This window comes from Centropristis striata, chromosome 17 (genome assembly GCF_030273125.1).
Source record: "Centropristis striata isolate RG_2023a ecotype Rhode Island chromosome 17, C.striata_1.0, whole genome shotgun sequence".
In the NCBI taxonomy this organism is placed as follows: Eukaryota; Metazoa; Chordata; class Actinopteri; order Perciformes; family Serranidae; genus Centropristis; species Centropristis striata.
In genome coordinates, this window is record NC_081533.1 from 4,921,470 (window position 1) to 4,946,935 (window position 25,466).

At 40.2% G+C, this 25,466-nt stretch overlaps 2 protein-coding genes across 2 annotated transcripts; both read left to right on the forward strand.

Moving 5' to 3' along the window:
* Window positions 1-4,741: 4,741 nt before the first annotated feature.
* Window positions 4,742-8,990, forward strand: LOC131989495 (zinc finger protein 239-like). Its single transcript, XM_059354736.1, has 2 exons — window positions 4,742-4,802; window positions 7,332-8,990. The coding sequence occupies exons 1-2, from the start codon at window positions 4,761-4,763 to the stop codon at window positions 8,451-8,453; spliced, it is 1,164 nt and encodes a 387-aa protein (XP_059210719.1). The 5' UTR covers window positions 4,742-4,760; the 3' UTR covers window positions 8,454-8,990.
* Window positions 8,991-9,697: 707 nt separating this feature from the next.
* LOC131990130 (sushi, von Willebrand factor type A, EGF and pentraxin domain-containing protein 1-like) lies at window positions 9,698-25,355 on the forward strand. The gene is made up of 5 exons (XM_059355529.1): window positions 9,698-9,998; window positions 10,984-11,132; window positions 22,885-23,870; window positions 23,933-25,165; window positions 25,325-25,355. The coding sequence occupies exons 1-5, from the start codon at window positions 9,698-9,700 to the stop codon at window positions 25,353-25,355; spliced, it is 2,700 nt and encodes an 899-aa protein (XP_059211512.1).
* The last annotated feature ends 111 nt before the right edge of the window (window positions 25,356-25,466 follow it).

The following is a 25,466-nucleotide window of genomic DNA, read 5'->3' on the forward strand; positions in this document are numbered from 1 at the left end:
CTTCATGTTTAAAAACAAATACTTGTTTTATAGCCCATCTAAATAATCTGGAGTTTTAACCATAAACACAGTCACAGATAGTCTGTTATGTGTTTAACAGGCTGCTCTGTCATGTAGAATAACAAACACAGATCATGGAGAATGGATACAAGCTGAGTCTAGATTTTTCTCATATTTTATGACACATTTTATTAAAGATATGATCTAATGGGAAGTTACACAAGGTAGAACATTTTGAGGTCTGACCTTAAACTTGAAGTCTGTTAGAAACTGGTTTATCTTATCTGAATCTTTTAGTCACCTTCATGTTTCACCTCCACAGCTCATCTCATGTTCATATTTCCTCTTTCTCAATTGAAAACTGGCGCCATCTAGTGTCAACAATACAATACTGTATATTTGGCCAGAAGTGTAATAAATATGCTGCATATTTCCTCTGTCTCAGGTGTAATGTGTGAACTTTGAGCTCATGTGTGTGTGACTCTTCACCTCTGTCTCCTCTCACAGGGAGAAGATGATCTGCAGCATCCTGCTGCTCCTCAGCCTGACCTCCTGTGTCTCTGGTTAGTTTACTCCTTCACTTTATTATCCACAAACACTACAGACTGAACACACTTTCAGACTCACCAAAGGATGTTACTAGTTGGTAGGAATGCTGGAGGCAATGTAACATTACTGATAATATTTTTCTCATCCATAACTCTCATTATTTCAGAAAAAATGCACACATTCTGGAATTGTTTCTCTATTCAAATGAATGAGGAATAAGACTGACATTTAATTTGTTTGACACTTTTTCATGCATTAATTACTCATTCATACTTTCAACTAGAAACTCCATTCAAACCCTAAAATGTTCCCCAACTTTTGGACATTCTGGATATCATTCAACTTTTATATTCAAATTTTATATCTGAAATTATTTGAAGCATTGTAAAACAAAAAACTTTGACATGACATCACAGCTAGAGTGAAGAGGAGCATCAAAGTGAATGGGGAAAATATTTTAATTGTTATTATTTTATTTGAGTTAATTTCCATTGTTTAGACTCTTCATACATGAATTCTGGTTCAGAAGTTGGTTAAATGTGTGCTTGTTGTAGACAGGTTACTATGAAAATAAACTGACTTTAACATTGTGCATTTTAACATTTTAATTCTGTGTCAACAGTAAAAACAAGTATTAGTCATCACTTTAATCACTCATCACATTTTATCACTAGATCTTCATCAGTTTTTCTCTGCTTCTGATTGGTTTGTTGCTCTTGATCTGTTTTTGGGACCTCTGTCTCTACACACTACTATTGTGTTTTATCACCAGTTCTTAACCATGACTCAGCACTTTTCCTTCTAGGCTACTTCAACTCTTTCTGACACATTCCAGCCAGCATGGCAGCTATTCAGTGTTCCCTCATTTCATTTTTAATCAGTTATTGAATGAATCAGTGAAACTCTCGACAGAAACAAACACGTCTCGGTGGAGTTTAAAGTTGCCAGTATCTGCTCCTCAATTTCCCTCTCTGTCTCCTCAGCAGGAACATTTGTAGTGAATGTGACTCAGAGCTCCTATCAGGCAGAGGAGAACCAGAACATCACACTGGAGCGGACCTTCACCACCAAACCTGAAGCTTCAACCAACTCCTTATCTTTCATCTGCCAGCTGTTAGATGGACACAGAGCTTCAGTCCTGTTTCATCTCCATGAAGGTGTTGAGGTCTCAGAGTCTCAGAATAAACAGTTTGCAGGACGAGTCCAGTTTGACAAAGACGTCCTCAGAGAAGGACGACTCAGACTTCATGTGTCCAGACTCAGGATCAATGACTCTGGACTTTATTATTGTCAAGTGATCACAGGTTTTGGTGGAAGCTCTCGCACATGTCGACTCAACGTCACTGGTAACTTATTTCATTAAAACCTTCTTAACACCTTTAAATCATCGACTTTTTTCTAGATTAATAAGAACCTGAGTATAATGATTATAGTCTTCACAACTCTTCCACTTTGTTTCAGTTCTAATTTGCCTCGAACCTGAGCAACTGGTTCAAAAGTGTGTATAGACGGCTATCAGAAGTATTAATCATTGTCATAAATAATAATTGAATATAATAGATTATATGACTTAATTTACTCTTGGTCACATGGAGATAGGGCACCAATCTGTAAAACAGAGAGAAGATCGATAATTCACCTAAATCAGTCTCGTGAAGTTATTTAACTATCAATTTAGAACTCTGATCAATAATTAACTTCATAATTATATTAGTTAACCCAATTACCATATTAATATTTAGTAATGGTTGGAGGAATTAAGAATGCAGCCCTCTCCTGCATACCCATGGTCCCAAGTATCTGGGGAAAATATTACATCTTAATCTGTTGTAGATATTTACTTTTCTTGAGTAAAATGTTTTTCTTGACATGAATGACTCAGATGTGTTTGTTGTCTTTGCAGCAGCGAGGGATCGGCCCCAACCTGAGACACCAAACACACCAAGTCAGGGAACAGATCCTCCTCCAACAGGAAGTGGAGCACAACCAGAGAGTGGAGGAAGGATGCTCCTCTACTGTGGACTGGGACTGACAGCAGCAGCTCTGTTGAGTCATTATTTCTGTTACTTTCTGCGTAAAAAACAAAACTCTTGCTTCAGTGGTGCATTTGATAACAGTTACACCAGCTGGATCAGAGGATACAGTTTCATCTAGTGGTGGTAGCAGCAGCAGTTCTTTTGGATTAAAAGATTCGTTCACTGAATCGTTCAGTGCTTAACCAGAGCAATGACTGTGTGTCAGTACTCGCTGAGCTGAAAGAAGGCCGAGGTTTCAGTTCAACAATAAGCCCATAAGCTGAGAATTTAGTTAGATAAAATTACAGTTTGGAAACTGAAAGTTGCTGTAACAATCACATATGTTTTTACAACACCTAATCTGACTTCTTCTGTGCAGTATTACTACTATTATACTATGCATACTGTACACACATTACACATATTGTACATGCATACCACACATGCTTTACATACTGTATACACATTCTGTAAATACCATACATACTGTACATAATACTACATATATAAAATGACTGGTATCATTCAACTTCTTACCAATTAAACCACTTTCTACCTTTCAAGTATTCCTTTTACTTCACCTCCTTACACAGAAAAATACTTGGTTCCTATTGGCTGGCAGGTCATAAACTGACTTACAGTTTTATGACTCATCAACATGTCAGCAGGTGACAATATCAACAACTTTAATGCATTTTTCGTGGAGCCTGGCAGCTATTTATGATCATTGTTTCACTGTATGTTTGCTGAAATAAAAGCTGTGTTATTAGTGGTGAGGAGCAGCAGAGGGAGCTCTTTACTGAAGGGAGCTGCTCCGCTTTAGAAAGTCTCACCTGTCTGCAGGTTACAGCTCTCATCATTTACACCATCAGACCTTTAAATGGAGCTGATGATCACAAAGATCTTCTGCTCTCATTTCATCTGCTACATTTACTTTAAATGTCTGTTTCATGTCTGATCTGAATTATGATCTGATCCTCTCATATTGCAATGCCTCTTTGAAAGTATGTAATTTCTGTGTGACTTTTCAATTCTGCACCATTTTTGAGCTGCTGTAGTATTTTATAAAATTATCTGTTGCACTAACTGACTGTTGAACTTGAATGATTTGTTAAATTGTTACCACAAATATATCATTTGTATTGAATTAAGTTATTCAGCTTGTAAATAAAACCAACAGAAGTCAAATATATGAAAATAGATCATTTTTATTATTGTCATGGAAACAAACAGCAGAAGATGTTAAAATATTAACAACAAAGAGGATTTGGACAAACAGTCACTCACTCATTGGCTGGACCAATCACAGCTGACATTGATAGACGAGGGGCGGGACTACACCCTGGACGGCCAATCAGAACAAAGGAATGTTTCTGCTCATCACATGTTCAATATTACAGGTAGAAACTGGTGAAATGGTATTAAACCTGAACTTTGTTTCCTTTAGTTGTGATCCTGACGTGGAAGCAGCTGGAAATGAAAAATAAGAACATTGTTCAAACAGGCAGGACTGTATTTAATTTTAATCATATTTGACTGATTTTAGTAAAAAATAATTCAGTGGCTATTTCAATGTGCAGTAGATGTTTGGAACATAATATAGAATATAGGAACGTTATTTATTGTTTATTTTTATTCTATTTAACTACAGTCATGGAAAAAAATATTAGACCACCCTCCAGTTTCTTGTCCATTTTAATGCCTGGCACAACTAAATGTGCATTTGTTTGGACAAATATAATGATGACAACAAAAATAGCCAAAAGCATCATCAAGAAAGCAATGGAAAATGTCTAGATATCAGCTCTTAAATTAAACTCTTATCGGCTATTTTTGTTGTAATCATTATATTTGTCCAAACAAATGAACCTTTAGTTGTACCAGGTATTAAAATGAACAAGAAACTGAAGATAACAAAGGTCTAAAAACAATGGTCTAATAATTGTTTCCATGATTATAGTAAAATCATGAGTTCACTCCGATCCACAGTCCTGTCAGAAGGTGGCGCTCATGATCCTGAAACTGTTTGCAAATAAATAAATAAAAAATAAATCATAGACTGAAATAAATAAATAAATAAATAATAAGATGTGACCGGATGTGGGCGGGGCTTAACGAGACGCTCCGTCCAGTCCGGGATCCAGAGTGAGTTCAGCAGCAGTCCCAGCGGAGAGCAGGAGCAGGAGCAGGAGCAGGATGGAGGAGGAGAACCAGGACCAGGAGGTCTCACATGTTCAGGTCAGAGTTCATCCTGTTCACACACTAAAACTCTTCTCTGTTCCTGAACACAAAGATGGCGACATGTTTGTGTGAATGTAAGTCGGTGAAGACAGAACTTGTTCCGTTCGTTTCTTTACTTTAGTTAGTAAACAAACAGGCGTGTTAATAAATATAAAAGCTCTTATTTTATTCATCAAAACACACACTACAACTCACGTCCTGGCCGCGCGCTGTCTGCTTTTCTCCGCTGCTGCTTTCCCGCCGCTCGGCCGCTAAGCATGCTGGGTAATGAAGTTCACTATAGTGGTGGGAGACACTGCAAAATGTGGTATCAATTTGATACCAAGTAAATACAGGGCCAGTATTGTATTTTTTACTTAAAAAATGAATATAGGAATATTAATGTTCCTTTGACAGTTAACACAAACGGGTTATTATATTCAGCCATATTTATAGATCGATAGATAGATAAATAGATAGATAGATATACTTTATTTATCCCAAGCTGGGAAATTACAGTTGTTGTTTTTTTTTGTTTTGTTTTTAGATAGATAGATGTTATTATCGTCTATTATATTATATGTCAGGTTTGAGGTATATATCTTTACATAGGTATATATTTCTCAGTTTCAGTAAAATCTTTAATTTAGATTAATTGGCTGAATTGTATGTATTTAATAAGTCTGCTTAAATTACAACTATGATGACCAATTTCACTTTGAAAAATAACACAAACTAATGCTGGAGATGACCAAATCTTCCTTTCACTTCTATAAATCAGCTCCCTGATATTCTTGAGCAGTGACCTGACCTGGGGATCCCTCTCCTCCTCCCTCTGTTTACTTTGCAGCTCTGACTTCTTGTCTGAGAAGAGAAGAGAATTAATACATCAGTTGAAGAGAATTAATATATCAGATAATCATCTTCAGATCATTCAGAGTATTTCAATCATTTCTGCAGATGTACATATAAAAAAGACCTGCTGGCTCTGTAGGTGAACTGCAGGGGGTCCAGGAGTGGGTCTGTGGTGGATTAGAGGTGTGACAGAACAAGGAGCTGAAGGACTTCATAACCACAGAGGTCAGGGCGACGGGGCTGTAGTCATTTAGTTCTGTGGTCCTTGTTTTTTGGGGGGACGGGGATAATGGTGGAGGTACTGCAGTCTGGGGGGACGCTGAGGTGGGCAGAAGTGGAGAGGCCTTGGCCCCTGCTGAGGTGGTGCAGGTGGAGCTCCTGGGCTGGAGCTGGTGGAGTGTGTCAGCTCTAGGGTTGTCACCATACTAAAATTTTCAACTCGATACCGATACTCAGGAAAATATTTGATACTCCATACCACAAGGATAAAACTAAAGACCCCAAAATTTAACAGAAATATTTTTAGCAACAAGAAAAATGCAACATGTAAAAATGAACAGAACCACAGGTTAAATATTTATAATAAAAAACAGTTGTGGAAAAGAAACTGCAACTATGATAACAAGCTTCAGGTCTGAGGTAGTGCAAAAAATAAATAAATACAATAAACAATAACAATTAGAACAATATTTAGAGGTTGTATGCTGTGCACAATATTCGGCAAGCTTGATAAAAAAATAACAACTTAACTTAAGTGTTCATTCCTTGGCTAGGTATCGATAGTTTTGAAAATGAGTATCGTATCCAGAAACAACGTTTTAGTATCAATACTTTTTTGAGTATTGATACTTTTGACAACCCTAGTCAGCTCTGTCCCAGTGTCTTTTAAATCAACAGTAGAACTCGTTCAGTCTGTTGGCCAGGTGAACATTATTCATGGAGTGGAGTCTGTAGGTTTGTAGTTCATGATCTTTCTGTTCTCTGCAGACAGAAGCAGAGTCGTTGGCTGAGGGCTGGTGTTGGAGCTTCTCAGAGTGCTGGCCTTTAGCTTCTTAGCCTTGCTAAACGTGTACTCTGACTCTTTAAACCTGTCCCTGTCCCCACTCCTGAATGCTTCCTCCTTTTCCAACCATAACTGTCTGGGCCTGGCTGTGATCCAGGGTCTGTCGTTGTTTTAACTCTCCCTGGCGCTTGATGGTTCTCAGCTGTCCTCACAGAAGCAGATGTGTGATGTCACAGCCTCTGTGAACTGATCCAGACTGTTGCTAGCAGACCTGACAACGTCCCAGTCAGTACAGTCCAACATGGCTGAAGACCCTCCACGGCCATGCTGGTCCACTTCTTTGTTGTCCTCACAACAGGCTTCCAGAGCTTTAGTGTCTTCCTGTGTGCAGGAATCAGGAGGACCATGTCATGGTCAGAGTGTCTCAGTGCAGCGAGGGGGACGGCATGATGGGCACCATGACTTGTTGAACATCCCCCTTTTAGGCCAAAGATAACCCAGTTCTTTTGTTGGGTTGCTGCAGACCACACTGACAAGGGGCACCGCAGCAGGTTATAACCAACAGTTCACACTGGAACATTGAGGGTTATGTTACACAGATGTGCTCTAAATATTATTGATAGTTTTAGATAACTTGCTCCACCATGGCATCTCACTGACCCTCTCTCTCTTTCTGTCTGTTGCTATAGAAACAGGAGGAAAGAGAGGGACTCAAACATCACCGCTGTCAGCTCTGTGACAAATCCTTCACAACAGCTGGAAGTTTAAAGATACATCTACGGGTTCACACTGGAGAGAAGCCGTACAGCTGTGATCAGTGTGGGAATTCTTTCACTCAGGCACGTCACCTGAGAATGCATGAACTCATTCACTCTGGAGAGAAGCCGTACAGCTGTGACCAGTGTGGGAGAGCTTTCACTCAGGCAGGTAACCTGAAACAACATCAACGCATTCATTCTGGAGAAAAACTGTACAGTTGTGATGAGTGTGGGAGAGCTTTCAACAGCTCACAGAACCTGAGACAGCATAAACGAATTCACACTGGAGAGAAGCCGTACAGCTGTGACCAGTGTGGGAACACTTTCACCACTGCACAAGACCTGAAACGGCATCAACGCATTCACACTGGAGAGAAGCCGTACAGCTGTGACCAGTGTGGGAATTCTTTCACTCAGGCATGTCACCTGAGAATGCATGAACTCATTCACTCTGGAGAGAAGCCGTACAGCTGTGACCAGTGTGGGAAAGCTTTCAATCGGGCAGGTAACCTGAAACAACATCAACGCATTCATTCTGGAGAAAAACTGTACAGTTGTGATGAGTGTGGGAGAGCTTTCAACCGCTCACAGAACCTGAGACAGCATAAACGAATTCACACTGGAGAGAAGCCGTACAGCTGTGATCAGTGTGGGAATTCTTTCACTCAGACACGTCACCTGAGAAGGCATGAACTCATTCACTCTGGAGAGAAGCTGTACCTCTGTGACCAGTGTGGGAATGCTTTTGCCACGGCATGTAACCTGAAAAAACATCAATATGTTCATACTGGAGAGAAACCGTACAGCTGTGACCAATGTCAGAAAACCTTTGTCTCCACAGATAATCTAAAATGCCACCGACGTGTTCACACTGGAGAGAAACCGTACTGGTGTGAACAATGTGGGAAAACATTTTCACAAAGTAATTCCCTTGATTCTCACCGACGTGTTCATAATGGGGAGAAACCGTACTGTTGTGAAATATGTGGGAAAAAGTTTTCCTGGATTGGTACCCTTAAAATACATCAGTGCACTCACACAAAGTCTTCTTAAGTGTTTTTAGAGCCACGCCAGCTTTTTCTTCATGCCTCCTCTCCATGTACTATGTTGTTATATTCTTCTCTCTGAAACTAAAGAATGACAGCAGTAACTGAGTCTGACTGAGGTGGTTTGATCCAGATCCACTCATAAACAGAGACACAAAAACATTCCAGAGTTCAAACTCAGACTGAACTAACCTTTATTCTTTAGAAATTCTGACAAAATCAAAATCTCATTGTGAACATGATTAGATTTAATTGTTTTTTTCCAGTCAAGGTGATTGTTGCTGTTGAACCTGCATCCTGTCAGAGTTTTAATAATCTTGTTTTTTATATTCTCATTAAATGTTTGTACATAAAGAAAAGCTATGATTCGTCGTTTCAAACTGTTAATCCATTAATCTGTGTTTGTTGACCTGTTGTTGTTATTGTCATTCTCAATTCAAACATGATCATTATAATTACACTGCGTTCCAAATTATTACGCAAATTGTATTTAAGTGTCATAAAGATTACATTTTTTGTTTTTCAATTAAACTCATGGATGGTATTGTGTCTCAGGGCTCTTTGGATCACTGACATCAATCTCAGACACCTGTGATAATTAGTTTGCGAGATGAGCCCAATTAAGGAAAAACTACTTAAGAAGGGCGTTCCACATTATTAAGCAGATGACCATTTCCAAGCAATATGGGAAAGAAAAAGGATCTCTCTGCTGCTGAAAAGCATGAAATAGTTGAATGCCTTGGACAAGGTATGAAAACTTTAGATATTTCACGAAAACGTGATCGTGATCATCGTACTGTTAAGAGATTTGTGGCTGATTCAGAGCACACACGGGTTCATGCAGATAAAGGCACAATGAGGAAGGTTTCTGCCAGACAAAAACATCGGATTAAGAGAACAGCTGCTAAAATGCCATTACAAAGTAGCAAACAGATATTTGAAGCTGCTGGTGCCACTGGAGTCCCATGAACATCAAGGTGTAGGATCCTCCAGAGGCTTGCAGTTATGCGTTATTCTATCAGTTATTCTATTCGGCCACCCCTAACCAATGCTCACAAGCAGAAACGGCTGCAGTGGGCCCAGAAATACATGAAGACTAATTGTCAAACAGTCTTGTTCACTGATGAGTGCCGTGCAACCCTGGATGGTCCAGATGGATGGAGTGGTGGATGGTTGGTGGACGGCCACCATGTCCCAACAAGGCTGCGACGTCAGCAAGGAGGTGGCGGAGTCATGTTTTGGGCTGGAATCATGGGGAGAGAGCTGGTCGGCCCCTTTAGGGTCCCTGAAGGTGTGAAAATGATCTCTGTAAAGAATGTGGAGTTTCTGAGTGACCACTTTCTCCCATGGTACAAAGAAGAACTTTGTGCTTTCCGTAACAAAATCATCTTCATGCATGACAATGCACCATCTCATGCTGCAAGGAATACCTCTGCAGCTTTGGCTGCTATGGGCATAAAAGGAGAGAAACTCATGGTGTGGCCCCCATCCTCCCCTGACCTCAACCCTATTGAGAACCTTTGGAGCATCCTCAAGCGAAAGATCTATGAGGGTGGGAGGCAGTTCACATCCAAACATCAGCTCTGGGAGGCTATTCTGACATCCTGCAAAGAAATTCAAGCACAAACTCTCCAAACACTCACAAGGTCAATGGATGCAAGAATTGTGAAGCTGCTATCAAATAAGGGGTCCTATGTTAAAATGTAACTTGACCTGTTAAGATGATTTTGATTGAAATAGCTTTTGATTTCAGTAAATATGACCTCAGAGTGCTGGAAAAACCAAAAATGAGCATTTTCAGTTCTTAAAAACCTATAAAATGTTATAAAACTCTGTCGTGCGTAATAATGTGGAACAGTGCATTTTAAGTTTTTTATTTTTGAAAAAATACTGTTATCATTGGGAGGTTTGTCCAATCACATTACAATTCATTAAACTAACGGTTGATGACTTAAATTATGCTGACTGTCATTTGCATCGACTATTTAGGAAAACCGGAGAAAAAACTCAATTGCATAATAATTTGGAACACAGTGTAATTATCTGCCACCAGTAAGATAAGATATATAACATTTTAGACCACACTGAACATTTCCATTTTATGACACTTTATACTTATAATCCACTACATATAGCTGACAGCTTTTGTTATTTTTCAGGGTGACATTTAACATGAATGTGTTTTTAAAATGTATGATTATTGAACATTTTTATATTAATAATTAGGTGCTTTTCCCATAGAGCTGCAGAACTTATATATTTACATATATTTTATATATTGCAGTGAAATACAAGGACACAGTGAGAAAATGTAAAAAGAGCACAAAAAGACCCTGAAACTGCTTGTTGGGGTTTAGAGGGTTAACAGGAACAGAAGCATTCATATAATTTAATTTTTAAAAAGTGTTTTAAACCATATGTGAACTAAATGAGTGTAGATTAAAGACAACCACAGCAGGGTGACTGAAGGCTGCAGAAACATAACAAGAGAGAAAAAAGTGACATAAAGCCAACAGTGATGTTCTGGCCAATTACAGCACAGTCACAGAAGTGGGCGTGGCCTAAAGTGGGTCGACACCTTTCTTGTGATGGTGCAGAGAACAGACACAGAGACAAAGAGAGAGAAGAAAAGGAGCAGAAGAGGAGAGTAAACCGCTGCTGGATCCTGTTTCTGAGCAAACATCTGGTGAGTTCACACTTTATTTTCTGCTCTGTTTTCTTTATGTTGTTCTTCTCCTGCAGCTGTTAACCTTTCTCCTTCTTCTTGTTGACACGGGAAGTTCTTCTTCTGGACTTTGGATCACGCTGTGTGTTGTAGAGTTCAGTGCTTACTGAAGTGCTTTTAATGTGAGCTGCAATGAGATTACACTTGATACATAAAGGTCAGATACGACATTTCTGCAGTGGTGCTTTCCGCCGATGAGGATATAAATAAATATATAAACATATATATCCTAAATAAACATGAACATCCTGAGCCATCCTTGGGCTTTTACCTGTTTTATTACAACTGTTCTAGATCAAAAGTTCCCTCCAGTGTCGACTGTTTCTCCATGTGTCTTCGGTGGAACAGTTTGATAGCAGCCTAGTGTGTCAACAGTTTGAGAGTCTCTGTGTAAATAGTTGCTCCTCTCTCTTGGCTGCAGCATCTTTGTGTGTGTGTGTGTGTGTGTGTGTGTGTGTGTGTGTGTGGTATGAGACTGTGGAAAATCAGGGACTTTCCAGCAGGGTAACAACAGTTGGTGACAGTTTGTGTGAAAAAGATGGTAATGAAAAGTTGATAGCGGTTGTATATCAAATAATTACGGTGGCCTGGAAGTGCAAAACACTTTTACAAAGTGTGAAACACTTTTACAAAGCTTGAGACAAAATTACATTTGAGAAAACACTTTTACAAACACTGAAAACAAATTTACAAGTGGCAAAACACTTTTACAAATGACAAAACACTTTTACAAGTGGTGAAACACTTTTACAAATGACAAAACACATTTACATTTCAAAAAACAAATTTACATTTCAAAAAACTAATTTACATTTCAAAAAATAAATTTACAAGTCCCGAAACACTTTTTCAAAATCAATTTTCAACCGGAAAAGGAATGTACCGTCTCCAGGGGTGAACCTGGACGGGCCAGTCACCGGGAGCGACAACTCTTAGTCCCGCCCACCGGGGATTCATGGAGAGACGCAAGTGAGGGAAGCGAGGAGAGGGGAAACGATTTAAGAGACATGAGACGTCCTTCCCTCCGGAGCGTCACGTGAAGCGACGTCCGTTTCTAATGACGGCTGCAGCAGATCACAGCTGGATCAGCTGTCAGTCGCTTTAACAGCTGGAGACATGCACTAATAATAATAAGTGTTTTCTCTGTTTAACAAACACCTGCACATGAATAACAACCTGCATTGTGTATTTATACTGTGAACTGTGTCCCGCTCAGGGTCACGGGAATGCCTTCATATTATTTATTTATTATTATTTTATTAGGACGGTGTATTAGGGCCAAGTGTGAAAAAAAAATACGGACCCGGGGGAAGGGGGGTAAAACTGGTCCATGCCTCACTGGGTTCGTCCGGTGCCACAAATGCAGGCACACACACACACACACTTCAAAGATGAATAAAGATTCCATAAACCAGGCTCCATGGCACGCGTAAAGACGCATCACATGAGAATGCGCGTGAGGAATGAAGATTGGGAACAATAAACCTGCTGCTGTGACAAAAGTTTAGACGAACGTTACACACTGTAACTGAAAACAAGGAGCAGAGGAGGTCTGAAAGAGAGACAGCGCTCCGTGTGAACGCGAGGAGGAGGGGAGCGTCAGTCGGATCACTCTGATAAAACACCTTAAACAGAGCGAGTGATGGAGAAGAAGAGACATCCCGCAGGTAGAAATCAATGAAATGTGGTGATGTAATACCATCACCTCATGTTATATATATATATATATATATATATATATATATATATATATATATATATATTTTTAATACATGGCCCTAATACGCCGTCGTAGTAGAAGATCCTGGTGATAAATTAATTATTTGATATCCCAGAACATGACTGTGTCCGCTGAACACCGGCCAATATTTTATTAGGTTAGATGATTAAGGTAAAATGTAAATTATGTCACCCAGCAAGGATCAGCCTCACGTCGGACTGATGGAAATGACAAACAATGTAAAAGTGTTTCTTGCTGAAGGACAGACTCTCATACTCTTTACTGTTTTTTTTACTTTAATAATAATGAATCTGTTTGGTGGAAAAAACAGATCACGGAAAGGAATAAAGCTTCTAGAGCGATCTTTCTCTTAATTTATTATAAATGTAGAAATATGTTTGTGGTGTTTTTGTTGTTCAGAGTCACAATAAAACAGATTTTAACTACATGGTGAATCATATAAATAAAATATAAAACTTGTGGTGACACACTTTAGTTTAATCTGTGAGCTGTCTTCACTCCGGTATCAAACTACAGCGATGTTGATGTATAACATCAGTCCGATCAGCTGCTGCGTCTATTCAACGAGTCAGGGGGCGGGGCCACCGCCACAGAACCTTGAGTTGTTGCTCCGGTGATTGGCCCGTCCAGGTTCAGCCCTGGAGCCGGTACATTCCTTTTCCGGTTGAAAATTGATTTGTAAAAGTGTTTCGGGACTTGTAAATTTGTTTTTTGAAATGTAAATTTGTTTTTTTAAATGTATATTTGTTTTGTCATTTGTAAAAGTGTTTCACCACTTGTAAAAGTGTTTTGTCAATTGTAAATTTGTTTTCAGTGTTTGTAAAAGTGTTTTGTCATTTGTAAAAGTGTTTTGCCACTTGTAAAAGTGTTTTGTCAATTGTAAAAGTGTTTTGCCACTTGTAAAAGTGTTTTGTCAATTGTAAAAGTGTTTTGCCACTTGTAAATTTGTTTTCAGTGTTTGTAAAAGTGTTTTGTCATTTGTAAAAGTGTTTCACCACTTGTAAAAGTGTTTTGTCACTTGTCAAAGTGGTTTGCTTCTTGTAAATTTGTTTTCAGTGTTTGTAAAAGTCTTTTGTCATTTGTAAAAGTGTTTTCTCAAATGTAAATTTGTCTCAAGCTTTGTAAAAGTGTTTCACACTTTGTAAGTGTTTTGCACTTCCAGGCCACCGTACAAAACACTTACAAAGTGTGAAACACTTTTACAAAGCTTGAGACAAATTTACATTTGAGAAAACACTTTTACAAATGACAAAACACTTTTACAAACACTGAAAACAAATTTACAAGTGGCAAACCACTTTTACAAGTGACAAAACACTTTTACAAATGACAAAACACTTTTACAAGTGGTGAAACACTTTTACAAATGACAAAACACTTTTACAAACACTGAAAACAAATTTACAAGTGGCAAAACACTTTTACAATTGACAAAACACTTTTACAAGTGGCAAAACACTTTTACAATTGACAAAACACTTTTACAAGTGGCAAAACACTTTTACAATTGACAAAACACTTTTACAAGTGGCAAAACACTTTTACAATTGACAAAACACTTTTACAAGTGGCAAAACACTTTTACAAATGACAAAACACTTTTACAAACACTGAAAACAAATTTACAAGTGGCAAAACACTTTTACAATTGACAAAACACTTTTACAAGTGGTGAAACACTTTTACAAATGACAAAACAAATCTACATTTCAAAAAACAAATTTACATTTCAAAAAACAAATTTACAAGTCCCGAAACACTTTTACAAATCAATTTTCAACCGGAAAAGGAATGTACCGTCTCCAGGGCTGAACCTGGACGGGCCAATCACCGGAGCAACAACTCAAGGTTCTGTGGCGGTGGCCCCGCCCCCTGACTCGTTGAATAGACGCAGCAGCTGATCGGACTGATGTTATACATCAACATTGCTGTAGTTTGATACCGGAGTGAAGACAGATCACAGATTAAACTAAAGTGTGTCACCACAAGTTTTATATTTTATTTATATGATTCACCATGTAGTTAAAATCTGTTTTATTGTGACTCTGAACAACAAAAACACCACAAACATATTTCTACATTTATAATAAATTAAGAGAAAGATCGCTCTAGAAGCTTTATTCCTTTCCGTGATCTGTTTTTTCCACCAAACAGATTTATTATTATTAAAGTAAAAAAAACAGTAAAGAGTATGAGAGTCTGTCCTTCAGCAAGAAACACTTTTACATTGTTTGTCATTTCCATCAGTCCGACGTGAGGCTGATCCTTGCTGGGTGACATAATTTACATTTTACCTTAATCATCTAACCTAATAAAATATTGGCCGGTGTTCAGCGGACACAGTCATGTTCTGGGATATCAAATAATTAATTTATCACCAGGATCTTCTACTACGACGGCGTATTAGGGCCATGTATTAAATATATATATAACATGAGGTGATGGTATTACATCACCACATTTCATTGATTTCTACCTGCGGGATGTCTCTTCTTCTCCATCACTCGCTTTGTTTAAGGTGTTTTATTAGAATGATCCGACTGACGCTCCCCTCCTCCTCGCGTTCACACGGAGCGCTGTCTCTCTTTCAGACCTCCTCTGCTCCTTGTTTTCAGTTACAGTGTGTAACGTTCGTCTAAACTTTTGTCACAGCAGCAGGTTTATTGTTCCCAATCTTCATTCCTCACGCGCATTCTCATGTGATGCGTCTTTACGCGTGCCATGGAGCCGGGTTTATGGAATCTTTATTCATCTTTGAAGTGTGTGTGTGTGTGTGCCTGCATTTGTGGCACCGGACGAACCCAGTGAGGCATGGACCAGTTTTACCCCCCTTCCCCCGGGTCCGTATTTTTTTTTCACACTTGGCCCTAATACACCGTCCTAATAAAATAATAATAAATAAATAATATGAAGGCATTCCCGTGACCCTGAGCGGGACACAGTTCACAGTATAAATACACAATGCAGGTTGTTATTCATGTGCAGGTGTTTGTTAAACAGAGAAAACACTTATTATTATTATTATTATTATTATTATTATTATTATTATTATTATTATTAATGCATGTCTCCAGCTGTTAAAGCGACTGACAGCTGATCCAGCTGTGATCTGCTGCCGCCGTCATTAGAAACGGACGTCGCTTCACCTGACGCTCCGGAGGGAAGGACGTCTCATGTCTCTTAAATCGTTTCTCCTCTCCTCGCTTCCCTCACTTGCGTCTCTCCATGAATCCCCGGTGGGCGGGACTAAGAGTTGTCGCTCCCGGTGACTGGCCCGTCCAGGTTCACCCCTGGAGACGGTACATTCCTTTTCCGGTTGAAAATTGATTTGTAAAAGTGTTTCGGGACTTGTAAATTAGTTTTTTGAAATGTAAATTTGTTTTTTGAAATGTAAATGTGTTTTGTCATTTGTAAAAGTGTTTCACCACTTGTAAAAGTGTTTTGTCAATTGTAAAAGTGTTTTGCCACTTGTAAATTTGTTTTCAGTGTTTGTAAAAGTGTTTTGTCAATTGTAAAAGTGTTTTGTCATTTGTAAAAGTGTTTCACCACTTGTAAAAGTGTTTTGTCATTTGTAAAAGTGTTTTGCCACTTGTAAATTTGTTTTCAGTGTTTGTAAAAGTGTTTTCTCAAATGTAATTTTGTCTCAAGCTTTGTAAAAGTGTTTCACACTTTGTAAAAGTGTTTTGCACTTCCAGGCCACCGTAGTTTTGCACTTCCAGGCCACCGTATCCAGGCCACCGTACAAATGAAACTACAATAACACAATAAAACATATGTCTACATTCATGTTAATAACATGTTCAACCATGTTTCCTAAATCTATTTATAGATCAACAGTGAGTCCACAGTGAGACACAGAGAATATCAGACAACTGAAAGTAAATCTAATTTACCTGTAAATCATCCAGTCGTCTGTTTAAAACTTCTGTATCGTCCAACAGGTGGAGAATTACTGTATAAACTTATACTAATAACATTGATAGTGTTATTACTCAGTAGCCAATAGTAAACTGTGAATTTACATTTGGAATAATGCATAAATATATTATTATTATTATTAATAATAATAATAATAATAATAATAATAATAATAACAATAATAATAATAGTTAATAATGTTTCTCGTTATATGAATGCAGAATGACAATTTGAAGACAGAAAGCACATATATCTGAATATATTTAAACAGAAAAATTGCAATAGATGTCCACATGCAACATGAAATATAAAAATCAATAGATATTCTACATAATGTCATGTAGCAGAGTGGAAATGTGTCACTGTGTGACTTTTTACACTAAACTAAACCTGATAGAGTCCTTTTTGCAGAGGAGCTGCAGCGCCCTCTACAGGCCAATGTCAAAGCTACACTGGATAGTGGAGCTAATGCCACTAATACTAATTAATACTAATACTTTTATATAACACACAGTCACAACAAAACATACAGTCCTGAACAAATGTATTGGATCAGCTGTCATAAAAACGAGAAAAACAAGAATATGTTTGAAAACTTTCAAAAGCTTGTTGAAAACGAAAATGTTATTGTTATTTAATTGTCAAATATCAAACTGAATTCACATTTTATGGTCAGATTTGAGCCAGAAGTCAGAAATTAATCAAGCAGAATATTCATCCACTGAAATTCTTTTTTTCAAAGATAACAACAATAATTATATTTTAGCATTAAAAATATAATTTGGGTTAAAGAGCTTCTACAAACTGCTCTATTAACCATGACAGAAACATAAAACATGATTTTGGTAATTACTAATGCTGTTAATTTAGGACAGCTGTGGCACAAACTGCTGCTCTCATACAGTTGTTAAGCACTTTATATTTACATCCTTAATAAAGTGTTGGGAATAAAATTCTATCAACCTAAATACATGATGACACATTTTAAAAATTCCTTCCAGTTTTTTTAAAGTCTGATGTTCAATGAGCTCATCAGTGTAACTCAGACACACACACACACACACACACACACACACAAAAATCAAGAGTTAAATCTGATCCACACTCCTGTCAGAAGGTGGCGCTAATGATCCTGTTACTGATCCTTTACAGAAACTGGAAGGTCAAACTTTTTTTCCAATTACGTGATCATAAATATATAACAGTTTTAAAACTATGATTATAATAAATGACTGAAAGAATATTTGCTCCTTTTGGGTCGTCCACCTGGAACCCTAAAGCTGGTTCCACACAGATATGTTCAGGGATACATTACATTAAAGTGTTGCTCTGAGATTATTTATTGGTGGTTAGTTTCACTAACATAAAGTCTGGTGATGGTTCCATCAGAAGCATAACTGTAAAGCCATATATTAAGGTACAGATATAAATCATATAGTGAACATCTAAGGCACTGCTCTGCACCACACAGTGACGTCTTGTCTTCACCTGAACATGAGTAACGCAGTAAAAGGAGTGTCATGGTATGCTGTTCAAGTTGGTTCAAGTTTAAAGGCACACCCATTTATTTTCTCTGTGCAACACACACACACACACACACGTAGCAATCCAGTTTCATATGTTTCATACAAAAGAAATGTAACAAAATAAAAGAACAACAATGTGTAAATTGAGACATCCATGCATACAGACACGTAAAAACACATTCACATATACAATTGAGCATGCTGTATAAGTACAGTGTGTTCATTCAGAAAATGCTCCAGTGAAAAGAACGGTATCTAGTTTGGTTTTAAAAGAACAGGAGCATAAATACTGATTTCCACCTTGTGACTGGAGAGACCTGCTGGGGATATAGACTGACAGCATGTCCCACATGTGCTTTGTAGAACTAAAAGGAAGTTTTAAAGGATTGATCAGCACATAACAATTAAAATTAAATCAGATTATCAATGCAAAATTGGATTCTTAACAAATTACAACAAAATGTCAGCTGAGCTGACTGTCAGGACAGTGAAGTGCAGCTCTGCTGTTTTATTAAAATGTGTCCCAGGAGGAAACATACAGGGAATGGGTTGAAAATAAAGTAAATGGTGCATACTTCTGTTGTTGCCATCCCTGTCACCAATTCCACCATGTCCTGGGAGAATAAAACCACTGCAATAAGCATAATATACTAACGCAATGGTTGTCTTGTCTTGGATTCCATATGAAACCAGCAGACGATCGTTTTCCAGATGTTGGTCTCCAAAGATCAGATACTGTTCTTCTACTACAACACACACACACACACACACACACACACACACAAAGGGTCAAACCAGTCACTGACAACATTTCCCAAAAGAACATAAAGTCCTTTATTATTGGTATAAAGTTTAAATAACTTGTTAAAAGTAATGTTAGTTGATCCTTTTAGAGCTGCAGTCACACTCCATGGTCCATAGTATCAACCATCTGATCATTAAACTCATCCACTCACACAGATTGAAGTTCTTCTCTTAAGTTGTGATGTTATAAATATAGTGAAGTAGAGGCAGAAAGTGCTGTCACTGGGCCTTAACGCTCATTCAGATGAAGTGACACAAACACTGACCAATCAGAGCAGACTGCCTGTTTGAGAGGAGGCCTAAAGGAGACACAGCTAAATGTTGAGAGTGAATACAGATATATATTCACAACATGTTCAAGTAGCAACCAGGAATACAAGTATGAACCTAATCTGATCTGTAGTCCATCATTTTAGCATTAGACTAAACTCTGCACGCTTCTACTAGTGGAGCGGCTAAGTGATATAATCGTTCAGTTTATGATACAAGCGTGAAAACTGGAATGAACACTCTCCATGGGTCACTTAACAAGAAAATTGTCCGAGACATTTGAAATTTTAAGATGGCGGCCATTTTTCAAGATGGCCGACACCTTAGTGAAGCAGTTAAGTGATATAATGGTATATTTGGTGATACAAGCATACAAATTGGCATGAGCAGGCTCTGTTTGTCACTTGACAATAAGCCACCCACAGTTACTTGAAATTCCAAGATGGCGGCCGTTTTTCAAGATGGCCGACACCTTAGTGGAGCAGTTAAGTGACACAATGGTTTATTGGGTGATACACGCATAAAAACTGGCATGAGCAGTATCTGTGGGTCACTTGACAAAAGTAAGTGGCCCAGGCCCTGAGGCAGCAAAACAGCCCCAAGTCATGATGCTCCCTCCATCATACTTCACTGTTGGGATGATGTTCTCAGATTGGAATGCAGGGCCCTTTTTAAACCACACCTATTGCTGCGTGTTCTTTGTGAAAAGTGTCATGGGGTGTCAGGTTGCTCTTTGGCAAACTTCAGGCATGCAGTGATGTTTCTTTGGAAATCAGCGACTTCCTCCTTGGTGTGCTGCCATGGATGCCACACCTCGGTGTGGTAGACTCCTTTTTAAACCATACATAGTGCTGCATGTTCTTCATGAAAAATGCTCTTTGGCAAACTTCAGGCATGCAGTGATGTTTCTTTGGAAATCAGCGACTTCCTCCTTGGTGTGCTGCCATGGATGCCACACCTCGGTGTGGTAGACTCCTTTTTAAACCATACATAGTGTTGCATGTTCTTCATGAAAAATGCTCTTTGGCAAACTTCAGGCATGCAGTTATGTTTCTTCCTCCGTAGTGTCCTGCCAAGGACACTACACCTTTTCAATTTTGCTTGTGTGGCAGACTCATGACTAGAAATGTTAATCAGTTCCAATGACTCCTTCAAGTCTTTACTTGTTACACTGGAATTCTTTTTTACCTCACTGAGCTTTCTGCGTTGTGCCTTTGGAGTGAACTTGGGTGGCGCCCACTTCTAGGAAGAGTAGCCACAGTACTAAATCGTCTCTATTTGTGGACCATTTGTCCAACTGTGGACTGGTGAATACCTAAAGTCTTGAGGTTACTTTGTAACCCGTTACAGTCTGATGCAATAAACAATTCTTGATCGCAGGTCTTCGAAGAGATCTCTTTTTTGCGAGGCATGGTTCACATGGGCAGATGCTTCTTGTGAATAGCAAACTCAAATGTTTGAGTGTTTTTTATATGTCAAAGGATCTCTACACCTCACTCAAATCTAATTTTATTATTAGGACTTCAAGTTTGCTAACTCTTGACTCCAATCAGCTCTTAATCGAGTCATTAGCAAAAGGGTTCACTTTTTCTACTAGCATTAAGAGTGTCTCATATATATATATATTCAATAAAACATGGAATATTATAATTGTTTGCATGGTATGAGGATAAGTACGTTGTGTCCATAATCAGGACTTAAATGCAAATCAGATCACATTTTATGACAAATTAATGCCGAATTAACTTTTCTTGCAACTGTTTATTTGGAACAAAACTAGTTATTGGGCCATCACAAATTCAGACCCTGGTTGCCATGGGGCTGATGGTTTCTAAGCACTACTAAGAACAGAAGTGCTTGCTATCCAATCATTGAAATTACTAAATCTCCAAAATGACTAAGGTTTTTGAAGACAAATCACAGCATGGATTTTTCTATGTTGTTACAAAAGTCTGGGTATATTGATGTAATATTCTGGAGGGGTTTTGATCATTTTTATACATTCTTGATATTAGAGAAATGCCTAATTCAGCAACAACAACAAATGGTATCAACTTGTGGAACATAGTTGAGCATGGAACTCAGACTTCACCTTCAGAAAGAAAAAATGTAATGTTCTTAACCTGGATAAACCTTAATAGGTTTATTGGATTCACAGTGCTAGGCTGCATCTCAAATTAATCTTCAGGTTTACAGTTTACAGATGATGTACACCACTTTAATGTGGCATTTACTGTTCCTCCAATTGTCTATACAATGGGGCGGGAACTTAAAGCGGTTTTAACTGTAGCACTTGCAAGTACAGTTGCGTGTTAACATAGGCCATGTTACATTGCTACACTTTGATGTGTGGGATACAACTAAGTTCATGCCTTAACCCTACACTTAGTCCGATCGTTCATCCAATGCTATTTTTACCCTGTACGATCTGTACACCGCCCGATTAACTAAAACTACTCAGAGAGTTGTCGTCTGTTCTTTGACTAACTTTACAATTGGCTGACATTGAACCCCACTCTGAGATTAACAGCAGTCATATATCACCAGTTTGCCCTGGTAGTGCAGATACTCACTCTTGTCTAATCTGTCTGTGATCAACAAATCAACACAACTGTATTTTGATGTGTTAAAACTTGTTCTTTAGAATTATCTAAAACCCCATACATTTCTATGAGAAAATTGATCTTTTGAGGATCAAGGGGGCGGCCATCTTGAAAATAGAAATTTCAAGTGGCTGGGAGTGTTTTTTTTGTCAACCCAAGTAACTGTGGGTGGCTTATTGTCAAGTGACCCATGGAGACTGTTCATGCCAATTTTTATGCTTGTATCACCAAATAAACCATTATATCACTTAAATGCTCCACTAAGGTGTCGGCCATCTTGAAAAATGGCCGCCATCTTGGAATTTCAAGTAACTGTGGGTGGGTTATTGTCAAGTGACCAACAGAGAGTGCTTATGCCAATTTGTATGGCAGTATCACCAAATAAACCATTATATCACTTAACTGCTCCACTTAGGTGTCGGCCATCTTGAAAAATGGCCGCCATCTTAAAATTTCAAATGTCTCGGACAATTTTCTTGTTAAGTGACCCATGGAGTGTGTTCATGCCAATTTTCACGCTTGTATCATAAACTGAACGATTCTGCCAAAAATGAGCACTTAGCCGCTCCACTTATACATAGCATTGTTAAAATGTTGATTTAGCATCTGAATGTTTACGTTATGTTTGAAACAGCCCTTAAAGTGTTTCAGAACTTTGTCTCAATTTCTAGAAATTATATTTACAGGCCGGTAGAATAAAGCGTTACAATTCAGTCTTAATTTCCTTATCCTGTACAAAAGACTTTTCCATCGGTTATTTTTCTGTTAATGTGAGTGTAAATATGTTATATTATAACATATGTTATTTATGTTGTATATATTAATATATCCTTGTGTTTGTTTGTCTCCAGGGCAGCGTTCTATTAACCTTCAACAGCAAGGTGAACTACGGCTGTAACGCAGGCTTCAGGCTGATTGGTCATCGGGAGCGAGTGTGCCAAGCGAACCGCCAGTGGTCCAACAGCGACCCTCCCACCTGCGTCCTGCTGACCTGCGACCCTCCTCCCAACATCGTCCACGGACACTACAAGGGCTCCGATTTCCAGGTGGGCCGAAAGGTGCAGTACTACTGTGACGAGGGCTACGAGCTGGCCGGGGACGCCACCTGGACCTGCCTGAAGTACGGGAGGTGGGACAAGTCGAGACGTCCCCGCTGCTCTCCGGTGCAGTGTCCGGAGCCGCCGCTGGAGGAGAACCACCTGGTCCTGAAGGGCCTGGACTCTGAGTCTGGAACGGTGGAGTTATCTTGCGAGGACGGCTACGTCCTGGAGGGAGCCCGCGTCCTCCACTGCACCCCGTCCCAGGAGTGGAACGACACCTTTCCGCTGTGTAAGCAGGTGTTCTGCGGCCCTCTGCCCGAAGTGTCGTTCGGAGGCCCCTCCTCCGCCTCTCCTCTGTTCCCTTTCGGCTCCGTGGTGAGCTACACCTGCATGGATGGCTTCACTTTAAGAAAAGAATGCTCTGTGTCCTGTGTAGCCAGCGGGCAGTGGAGCAATCCTTACCCAGAATGCATCCCTGTTGAATGCCCTCAGCCTGTGGAGGTTTCTAACGGTATCGTTGACGTCCAGGGTCTGATGTACCTCAGCAAAGCTCTCTACAGCTGCAGGACTGGATATAACTTAGTGGGCAACTCCACCGTGCTCTGTGGAGAGAAGGGGCTCTGGATCGGAGGCGTGCCTTCTTGCCGCCCAATCGAATGCTCCGTCCCCAAACAGATCACTAACGGAAAAGTCGTTAATACAAAACTCCAGTTTGGCCACAGTGGCACCTACTCCTGTCGCCGCGGTTACCGTCTCCAAGGCCCAGAGACCGTCCTGTGCCTGGCCAGTGGGGAGTGACCCAGCCGTGCTCCGGCCCGGAGCACGGCTGGGTCAACGTGAGCGACACCTCCCTGGGCAGCACGGTCAGGTACAGCTGTGAGGACGGATACGAGCTGCAGGGGGAGCCGCTGAGGCAGTGTGTGTCAGGCCGACTGTGGACTAACGATGCCCCGGTTTGTCGGCCCGTCTCCTGTGGTGACCCAGGCGCCATCGCTAACGGCACAGCTCACGGAGGGGCTTTCGTCTACCCTGAGGTCCTGCACTATGAGTGTAGTCCTGGATTTGTCTTAAAGGGGAGCGACACTATTGCATGCAAGGTGGACGGGAAGTGGAACAGACCGAAGCCGTGGTGTGACCCGGTGTCTTGTGGCCCCCCGAAGGTCCCCAGTGATGTTAGTTTTAGAGGAGATGACTACAGCTATAATAAGGAGATAGAACTGAGCTGTCAGCCCGGTTTCATCTTAAAAGAGAAATCTATCAGTGTTTGTCAGGCTGATGGCACCTGGAGCCACAAGTCTCTGAGCTGTGTTCCTGCCCGCTGCGGGAAACCCTCACCAGTAGCCAACGGGCGTGTGTCCGGGTCTGAGTTCGGCTTAAACAGCAAGGTAAGCTACGAATGTGACGAGGGATACACGCTTAACGGAGAACACACGCGTATTTGTCAGTCAGACGGACTTTGGGACAAACCTGCGCCTCGCTGTGACATCATCAGCTGCGATCCACCCGAGGACATCAGCCACGGCTTCCTCAACGGCTCCAGCTTCAACTACGACGACGTGGTGGAGTACGTGTGCTTCGACGGCTACGAGGTGGTGGGGGACCCCGTGCTGAGGTGCTCCGCTCGGGGCTTCTGGGTGGGCACGGTGCCTCAGTGTCGGCCCTGCGTCTGCGCCCTCCCCGTGGTCAAATCGGCGTGGTTCTCGGCCGCGAGCGCGCCTGCAGAGACGTCGTGCACTTCCAGTGTGACGGTGGCTACAAGCTGCTGGGCCCCTCTCAGGCGATGTGTGAGAAGGGGGGGGGTGTGGGGCCCCGGGGTGCCCGTGTGTGGCCGGGGAAGGTGCAGTGTCGCCATGCCTACAGTGGCCAACGCTGTCCTGCAGGGCGGCAGTGCCACCTTCCCAGACACGGTGATCTACCGGTGTCGGCCGGGCTACCAGCCCAGGGGCTACCCACACCTCTCCTGTGGAAGAGACGGCAGGTGGGGGGAACCCAGAATCAGCTGTGAGCCTCTGAGCTGTGGAAAGCCTCCACCTGTCGCCCACGCTCAGGTGGAGGGAGACACCTTCACCTTCCCAAACCAGATCACATACAGGTAAACACTGCAATTATTCATGCTTTCTTTCTTTAAACCTTATTTTTCTTCCATTTCTGAGAGACATTATCCACCACAGTAACTGTGCATCAATGCTTTAATTACACCAGAATGTTTTGCCAATAGTCTCATCTGAACTCCTGCACTGTTTTTTTTTAGAAAACCTGTGTGCCAGGAGGCCCAAATTTGAGGATTGTAATAATAATTTCTATCTGTAGTAAACATGTTTAATTTGCTGCACTGTGGGGTTTTAAAAATGTATTTATAACATATTAAAGGCTAATTGACTTTTACTTTTACT

Excerpts from the sequence above, each read along its gene's own strand:
- LOC131989495 (XM_059354736.1), top strand. The coding sequence starts at position 4,761 with ATGGAGGAGGAGAACCAGGACCAGGAGGTCTCACATGTTCAG. Across the intron at positions 4,803-7,331 it reads AGGAGGTCTCACATGTTCAG|AAACAGGAGGAAAGAGAGGG; the intron begins GTCAGAGTTCAT and ends CTGTTGCTATAG.
- LOC131990130 (XM_059355529.1), top strand. The coding sequence starts at position 9,698 with ATGGGGAGAGAGCTGGTCGGCCCCTTTAGGGTCCCTGAAGGTGTGAAA. Across the intron at positions 9,999-10,983 it reads CAAGCGAAAGATCTATGAGG|CACAGTCACAGAAGTGGGCG; the intron begins GTGGGAGGCAGT and ends GGCCAATTACAG. Across the intron at positions 11,133-22,884 it reads TGTTTCTGAGCAAACATCTG|GGCAGCGTTCTATTAACCTT; the intron begins GTGAGTTCACAC and ends GTTTGTCTCCAG.